This window comes from Photinus pyralis, unplaced genomic scaffold (assembly GCF_008802855.1).
Source record: "Photinus pyralis isolate 1611_PpyrPB1 unplaced genomic scaffold, Ppyr1.3 Ppyr1.4_unclustered_Scaffold5516, whole genome shotgun sequence".
In the NCBI taxonomy this organism is placed as follows: Eukaryota; Metazoa; Arthropoda; class Insecta; order Coleoptera; family Lampyridae; genus Photinus; species Photinus pyralis.
Window position 1 is genome coordinate 1 of NW_022171787.1, and position 8,379 is coordinate 8,379.

An 8,379-nucleotide genomic window follows, 5' to 3' on the forward strand; every position below is an offset into this window, starting at 1 on the left:
GCTTAGCTTAAGCGTCCCTTAAAATCCATGGCAACCATTGTCTCAATAATCGTTGCCATGGATTTTAAGGAACGCTTAAGCTAAGCTCCGCTTAAATTTGTCGGTGCAAACGGGCAGTCACTCGAAACAATAAAGGAAGGTAAGTAATTTTTGCGCATGCATTTTCTTTGCTTTTATATAAAGCCGGCTATAGACACATAGGTACATTCCTAGAGATATGTACGCGCGTTATTATTCCATTAAATTAATATGTGAAAATCGATTACGCTGCAACAACTATTTCTTCAGCTATTTCTTTACCCATTTATTTACTTACCCAAAAATTTACATTTTGTTTATTCAATAATCGATTTTGTTTCTTTTTTATTATGCACACACACACGCCACTACTAATAAATTTAAATCGTTATTGGGACCTACTATAGAAATTTGGATTGTATTACCCGATAAATAAGAAAGTTGCATTTTGGGCATGCGTGGCACTATTTTTTGCGCATGCGTATTGTTTGCCTTTTTTAGAAGGACCTACCATATATACACACACACAAATTTTGTGAACTTTGTGACTTTTTCCCAAGGATTTTGATGCCCAAATAACAATTTTAGCATATGTTAATCACAATACACGTGGTCGACAACAATTCATTAAATTTTATATCTTGAAGAGAATGATACTTGCCCCTTACACAAACGTGGAAAAATGATAAATAATAGTTTAATGTGAACGTTCCAAGTCTATGGTTAAGACCGATAGAGTAATAGTCAAAGAGCCAAAGACTGCCACACTTTCGTTATTTTATAAAAGCTGAAAGCGCATGCTTCCAACACAGGTAGGTGTATAAATAATAAATGTGTATAAAATACCAACTTAATTAGGTATTTACTTCAAATTGTAAAGAGTAATTTTCTTAAGTATATTCATTCATTCTCAGACACTTTGTATCGTGGGAAACTCTTGTCAGATAGACTTCAACTTAAAGAAATTATTACTAATTAATTAATTGTACTTATGTTACAGTGTAAAAGCTAAATTTTATGGGTACAAGTTTCTTGGGTAATCGTGAAAAACTGCCCGATTGTCTGAGGAAACATCTTTTAATAGTTACCCTAGTAACATGAATAAAATTCAAATTTTGTAATCAAACGTATAAATACAGATACATTTTCTTGAAGTTTAAAGATGTTTGGCAAGGGTTGCCACGATATAAGATGTTTGAAAATATTATATAAAAGAAAATTAGGTTTATAATTGAACATACCTAATTGGGTTAATATTTTACACATCTTTGATACCACTTATCTACCAAAGTACACAACTGCGTTGGAAGTAATGCGCTGAGCAACTATTAAAGTAACATATGTCTAACAGTCACAGGATCTTGCTGTATAAAGAGACAAGGACGTTAGTCACTCCCTTGGATAACAATGCAAGTAAAATAATTCACGGTTTTAAAATACAAATTAAGTAATAATTTATATTTCGAACATTCTAACCGTGTCTGCCAAAAAATCCATTGACACCATGCAAAAATAGGTTATAATGCATACACATGCACAGACTGGAGCATTCAGTCTAAATCTCCTTAAGCAACATCCATCGTTAACTTGTTTGTTTGGTCCGATATTAAATGTGTCGTGCCAAATCGTTCCAACCGAATGCTCCAATCAGATACCTACATGTCTCGAGTCGCATCGAATTATGACCGTGTCAAAATATTTTCAATCAAAGTAATATTTACTACTTCTTAGTATACAAAGTCGCAACAATTCATTTTGGAAGTAACTTTTACCCGATTGCATGAATACATGATTCCACACGTGTCAATCAACCTTAATATACGTTCAAAGATTTCGATCATAAATAACAACGATTTCTCATCATCAACGTAATTTTCAATCTGACCTTCTTTCCTAATCCGGACGAGGCCCCCGAACACCGGACATCTTCCCGGACCGAAGTCGCACCGTCTTCGGAATCCGTACTCGAAGCTAAAAGAATAGTTTTCGTTATTCTAATAATAGAATCAAATTTACACGTACCCATTCTACGAATTTTCGCAACATGAGATGCCAGTGCCGCTCCGGTTAAAATCTTCTTCTTCGGCCCCATACCAATCCGGAAGGTGTAACCTGAAATACTTTTAGAAAAAGATTTTTCAATTTCATTCTCATACATATGTGCTAGAAATTTGTTACTTACAAGAAAAATTAAACGACCAAAAAGAGTACGATGATCTCGCGAAGATCGAAATTCCACGAGGTGGAAGAATTTCTTCGAAATCTACAAAAATACGTGTCGCCATAAATTGAATCGTATACCGTAATTCATTTACCAATAAAATATACAATTAAAAACGATATAAATGGGCCGATGGACGTAAATGAAAAATCTTGAACACCTTCTCAAAGACGAAACGTGATCGCAATGGATGCCCTGGAATTACAGTGTTGCCAACCTAACTAAAACACCAATTATGGTAAAACTTTCATGGAAAAATGGCACAATGATGTTGTATAATGGTATACCATGTGCAATCTTATACAGGGTGCTAAAGTTAAGACGTTTTAGCTAAATGAAAAGTAACTTTAATACGGTGCTCTTATAAAGGGTTTTGTGTTCAAATTTTAGGCAACACATCATGCAATGGCTGTTTAGGAGCGTGCAAACGATCGCTCACACGCACACGAAGGGCTTATTCTTATGCTACCGTTACATCTATGTAGATCACTGTAGTTGCGAATCCACACAATGTAATCGTGTTTTGTCAACCAAACAAACAGTAAACAACTGAAAAAACTAAACTTGCTTTGGCAATGCTTTGGCGTACAAGAGAAGAGTGGATCAGGACTCGGCAGTCGGCACTCGGCAGTGGCTGTGGCGCACCGCTGCCCGCATTTACTTAAATTTGCACCACCTGTCTCCACTTAAAAATTAATATCCACTTAAATCTCTTAAAAATGTTACAAAAAATGGTACAATTTTGTGAAATGGTACAATTATGCGTACCTCTTGCATTACAATGGAAACTGGTACACATACTTCGATAATGGCGCATGTACCATTATAATGGTACGGTTGGCAACACTGCCTGGAAATGAAGTGGCGCCACCGTCCTACATCGTACGCTTAGAGAAGGAAAGAGTAGTCTAAGATCGTACGTCGGTTAACGTGCGTTCGGTAATCTTCGTCGCTTAATGCGGTAGAAAAACAAAACGAATCGGACAATAAATTTCCAATTTATTTTTACAATAGAATTTGTAGAAAATGGGGTGAGTAGAGCGAAACAAAATAAAATCACCGGTATCATACCGAAAAAACCATATTGGACACAATTTTAGCTAGTCCTTCGGTCCTTCCTTTATTATTATAAAAGTTTGAAATACAGTTTAAGAAGTTTAAGAAATGGGAACGTTAAATTGTGGGATTTTTTTAAGAAATGTAAACGTTTTCTTTTTATTATGGAGACACCACTAATCTCTATTTAATTTTTATTGAGATCAGTGGAAGACACGCAGTCTGCCATTTTATAATACAAAAGGTGTGTGTTTGTGTGTTTCCTTTCTAATTTTTATTAATAATCGTGGTAAGTATTTTTTGAATCACCTTAACGATTGATAGTAACTTATTATATTTATCAACATTTGTAGTGATGGAATTTTATTTGGGAGACAGTATATTAAGAAGGATGTTGGCAACGGTGTGCAAACGGAAAGTTCGGTGGATGCACGGCAAGCGTTTGGTGGATTTATGTATCGGGGGCCAAACTATAACGCAATTAAGACGAAGAATCGAGAGGTCGCGTAATGCAGCTTCTAAATGGTTTGTGCCACGGAATGTTCCTCTGGTTATTTTGATTGGTACGAACGATATTTCAAGAGGCGTAAAGGCTTCCGTTGCCATTAGAAATTTGAAGGGGTTATTACGTACCTTAAGGAAATGGACGTTACAATATCGAGCCCTGCTGTGCACCGTTCCTCCCATGATCCGTACTGGGCAAAGCGTACAAATCGAATTGTCCCAATACAATGCGGCGATTAGAGATATATGCTCTAATCGCCGTGATGTTTTTAAACTTATCGATTTGTACGCCTTGTTTCAGTGCGAGAATGTGGAACGTATATTCGAACGGTAAGTTTCATATATGATATTTTGTATGTGGTATTAATTTGGAAAATTTCAGTGATGGTATACATCCGAACGCAGCAGGGTTGAAAAAAATATACCGTGCCATTCGAAGTAAGTTGAGTGCGTATATGAGTTATAATTGAAAATAAAATATTTATTTTTATTGTAGGTACGTAATAATCGTTTCAGATTTATGATGGCAATTGAAGACGATTCGCCTTTTGAAATACGTTATACAGGGTTATTACAAATAATGTTGATAATTGCAAGCGTGCATTAATCTAGTTTTATTTATCATACAAAGAAATAAGATAGATACATTCTTAGGAAAAATATTTAGTATATTATAAACATACCAATCCATTTTTATTTTCAATCGAAATCGATAACATCATCTATCTGTAATAATCCTGTATTATCAAATCATTTAGTTTCTGCTTATTCGTTCTTCCGATTCTTCTTTTTAATTGAGTCGAATTGCTGTGCATTCGCCTGTCAAAGTATTGCATGGCATGCCGTTGTTAACATCAGGTAAAAAAAGAAGGTACCTACTTTTTTCATTTGTAGTAATTTTCATTTTTTTTTGTAGATTCATCACCTAACTAATTTCAACCGTCTCGCTTCAAATACTTAAGTTAGCGCTTTTACCCGGTGACAGATTACGCAAATGACATTCTGTTGGAAAGATTTCAATTTGCATCCTTAAGTATACAAGAAGGAAGTGTATAAGTGTTGCTTTTTCTATGTAATTTTTATTGCAAAATAATATTGACTTTACATGTTTGTACAATTGTATAACATTTTTTGTTCCACGTCTGTCATCCAGGCATGTAGTAACTTTTCATTTACCTATCTCAATGTCGAACAAACGCTTTAAAAAATTCTTCATTTTATAACATGTGATTTTTATTAATATCTGTATTACTAACTTAAAGCTATTGTTGCTAAATGTAATTAATTTATCATTATTTTCATATGTTGTTGATGCTGTTGTAAATATAATTTTCCGCATCATTTATGTAGCCTCACGACAAAATTATTTTTATTTTTGGGTATTTGATTTTTATTAATATCTGTATTACTAACTTAAAGCTATTGTTGCTAAATGTAATTAATTTATCATTATTTTCATATGTTGTTGATGCTGTTGTAAATATAATTTTCCGCATCATTTATGTAGCCTCACGACAAAATTATTTTTATTTTTGGGTATTTGATTTTTATTAATATCTGTATTACTAACTTAAAGCTATTGTTGCTAAATGTAATTAATTTATCATTATTTTCATATGTTGTTGATGCTGTTGTAAATATAATTTTCCGCATCATTTATGTAGCCTCACGACAAAATTATTTTTATTTTTGGGTATTTGATTTTTATTAATATCTGTATTACTAACTTAAAGCTATTGTTGCTAAATGTAATTAATTTATCATTATTTTCATATGTTGTTGATGCTGTTGTAAATATAATTTTCCGCATCATTTATGTAGCCTCACGACAAAATTATTTTTATTTTTGGGTATTATTCATGTTCATTCGAATCTAATATTGCTTTGTGTAGCTTAGAGGCAAATCAATTTTATTTTTCGATCATTATGTTAACGGCAACGTTTATTTATATTGCACTCACTTGAGCTGTAGCTATATAATTTTGTTCTTTTTTTGAAAGCTTCTATGTATCTGTTGGGACAATAAATATTATTATTCAATTTGAATTTTAAAAGCGTATATATCAATATTTGAACTTTTTCGAATGTGAGATTATCAAAAATTATATTGTAGTAGGTACCTATATAATAACAAATTGTAAATTCGAATAAATTTATTTATTTATTATCCCCCTTTTGTTTTGGGTTCTCGAAAGGCATTCACCCAATTACAGAGTGACCCGCATAATACTATTTAGAGGTCTTCTGCAGAAGGTCTTAAGTTGTTTTATACTACTCCGGTATTTACCTTACGAATTAGGAAAACCTGATTCGGAACACCCGACCTCCGGTTTTATAGTACAGTGCTCTACCACTGAACCATAAAGCCGATCAAGTACATCTCCGCATAAAATCCATGGTAATTAAATTTGAAATCGGGTAACCGTTAACTTATTTTTTGAACATGAATTGTTACAACCCAAGGATCATCAACGAATTACGAGGAAGGTTTTTTAAGTTAAGTTGATCGCTATCCACATATTCATTGCGAATTTGATTTATGGATCTATATCAAATCAAAATAACATAACTTTAATTGTAGCATCGATGGATGAAGGAAGTAAGCCAGTTTTATCGTCTCGTCTACCTACGATCGACTTATTATTAAAACCAATTTACCAAAAATAGTTCGTCTCTTTACGTTTCGAGTAAGCCACCCAAATATAACGATCACACCTCATATTACAAACTTTTACAATTGCTATTAATTATCTTCTCCAGATGATGAATTAGCGTTGGCGTTATCAATATTATTAAACCAATTTGTATATTTTGTTGTAATACGCCCTGTATATAAGGTAGTATAAAATTTGTTCTTTATAAATAAAATCTTCTTTGACAAATTGTGGACTGTCTGTCTAAAGGCAAATTTTATAAAAATTTAATGCCTAACCTATAATTATTATAGTAAAATAAAAATGTACCCATGGTAATACAAAAAGCAAAGTTTGGAAACGATCGCAAAATTATTTATTCTCTTGATTATTTCGTTACGTGGTACGATTTAAAACTAACTAGAAAACTTACAGGGAAGAATTCATGTCAAATATACTTCATAAACTTTGAGCATTCTAAACTGTTGTTTCGTAGTGATATGTCTTTTTGGCATAGTATTCTCAATGCAGCGGGAGGCTAATGGAAAAGTATCTTCGTGTAGACAGTTCCATATGAACCAATAACCCATCTACCTGCCGCAGGTGACGTGACGCTTGCGGTGTAAGTTGACATTTCGCAAGTGGTTCTGTCAACAGTATGTCTAAACACCTGTCGCACTCCACCCTTCGACTTATGGATATGTCAATGAATTACTGAGTCGACGTGCCAATTGTCCACCATAGATTGCTCCGTTCTCAAACATGTTTGACGAACTGAGATCAACGGTGAATCGAGAGGTGTTTTAACGGATAGAATTGCATCTTTTTTGTAACACATTTTAAATTTAAATGTAAATGAAATAAGGACTAGGATATGGTAGTAATAATTTTTTTAGATTTGATGGTTCAATTTATGTGGCCTGTACGAGACAGATCGGGATAAAATCTCAACACGTTATATAATTTATGTATGTTTATTTATTTAAAGTAATAATTGAAATGAAATGTGAATGTATTGCCCCCTTGTGAGGGGGCATCTTGACGCGCCGATGCTGGCGGAGCCGGTGTCGGTGGAGCCGGTGGGCTGATGGTCTTCTAAAATAGAAATAAATTACTTTTTTTGTATCTCTCTGAAATTTTTGAATTTACATTTTACAGAAACAATCAATCAATCTTATAACTACCTGCTTCTGCTGACGTGTTAGTGAATTTAAAATTTATTTTTTTTAAATCTTACTTTTGCTTCTTGTCTTCCTCGACGACCACGATGTTCTCTTCGTGGCCTAGGTTCTCGTTCGCGTCCTCGCCCACGTCCCCGTCCTCGCCCACGTCCCCGCCCACGTCCCCTCCGATTTTCAGTACGGTTCTGAGTTCTACAGAAAGAAAAATTGTAAGAAACACGTGTATAAATAGAAATGCTTGTGTAATATAAATTTGATTCTGTCGTTAACTTACACATCCGTCTTTGGGACGTCGCCGACGTTTTCGGCGTCCCGATGGACCTCCACCATCACTTCTTCGGCAACTCTAATTTCATTTTCTAAAAGAAATATACGAAAGTATTAGCTATTTTATTTTTTACAATTACAATTATGTATTACCTGACACGACAGACATTGTATTTTCTGAAAAATACAAAAAAAATATGTTAACATAATTCCTAGAAGATCAGGTTTACCATTGATTAAATGATATACCTACTTTATTAATTACAACAAATTCAGAAAAACGAATTTTGAAATATAAAAATGCAAATCGGTAGTGTTAAGTATACTTACGATCTTTATGGTTTGAAACCTGCACTTGAACTAACTCGAAAAAATAACATTTCACCCTTTAAATACTTGTAATATCTACAGGTGTTTATCTCAACATTATCTCAAATGCTGCCGAAGCGGCGGCGGCGGCATTTGTGAAGAAATACAATATCTAATGATTGTGCACAGT

The 8,379-nt window shown here is 33.8% G+C and overlaps 2 protein-coding genes and 1 long non-coding RNA gene across 5 annotated transcripts; 1 reads left to right on the forward strand and 2 right to left on the reverse strand.

The window, feature by feature from the left end:
* Positions 1-1,903: 1,903 nt before the first annotated feature.
* Positions 1,904-2,478, reverse strand: LOC116182485. Its single transcript, XR_004147533.1, has 4 exons — positions 2,334-2,478; positions 2,201-2,281; positions 2,041-2,138; positions 1,904-1,989 (listed from the first exon to the last, which is right to left on the reverse strand). It is a non-coding gene; the product is annotated as an uncharacterized LOC116182485 (long non-coding RNA).
* A 953-nt stretch (positions 2,479-3,431) lies between these two features.
* Positions 3,432-4,821, forward strand: LOC116182483. Of its 3 annotated transcripts, none has more exons than XR_004147532.1 (4): positions 3,432-4,129; positions 4,182-4,237; positions 4,296-4,657; positions 4,716-4,811. XR_004147532.1 is itself a non-coding variant. In XM_031503019.1 (4 exons), the coding sequence occupies exons 2-4, from the start codon at positions 3,651-3,653 to the stop codon at positions 4,301-4,303; spliced, it is 543 nt and encodes a 180-aa protein (XP_031358879.1). In that variant the 5' UTR covers positions 3,432-3,584; positions 3,649-3,650; the 3' UTR covers positions 4,304-4,821. The 3 variants fall into 3 exon arrangements, 2 of the variants coding, with proteins under 2 accessions (XP_031358879.1, XP_031358878.1); XM_031503019.1 differs by having other exon boundaries at positions 3,432-3,584; positions 3,649-4,129; positions 4,296-4,821; XM_031503018.1 differs by having other exon boundaries at positions 4,296-4,821.
* A 2,572-nt stretch (positions 4,822-7,393) lies between these two features.
* On the reverse strand, positions 7,394-8,325 carry LOC116182484 (transcription regulatory protein SNF2-like). Its single transcript, XM_031503020.1, has 4 exons — positions 8,034-8,325; positions 7,888-7,972; positions 7,670-7,805; positions 7,394-7,527 (listed from the first exon to the last, which is right to left on the reverse strand). The coding sequence occupies exons 1-4, from the start codon at positions 8,047-8,049 to the stop codon at positions 7,411-7,413; spliced, it is 354 nt and encodes a 117-aa protein (XP_031358880.1). The 5' UTR covers positions 8,050-8,325; the 3' UTR covers positions 7,394-7,410.
* Positions 8,326-8,379: the final 54 nt, after the last annotated feature.

Excerpts from the sequence above, each read along its gene's own strand:
- LOC116182483 (XM_031503018.1), top strand. The coding sequence starts at position 3,651 with ATGGAATTTTATTTGGGAGACAGTATATTAAGAAGGATGTTGGCAACG. Across the intron at positions 4,130-4,181 it reads GTGGAACGTATATTCGAACG|TGATGGTATACATCCGAACG; the intron begins GTAAGTTTCATA and ends GGAAAATTTCAG.
- LOC116182484 (XM_031503020.1), bottom strand. Across the intron at positions 7,806-7,887 it reads GACGTCCCAAAGACGGATGT|AACTCAGAACCGTACTGAAA; the intron begins GTAAGTTAACGA and ends TTCTTTCTGTAG. Across the intron at positions 7,528-7,669 it reads GAGGAAGACAAGAAGCAAAA|AAGACCATCAGCCCACCGGC; the intron begins GTAAGATTTAAA and ends TTTCTATTTTAG.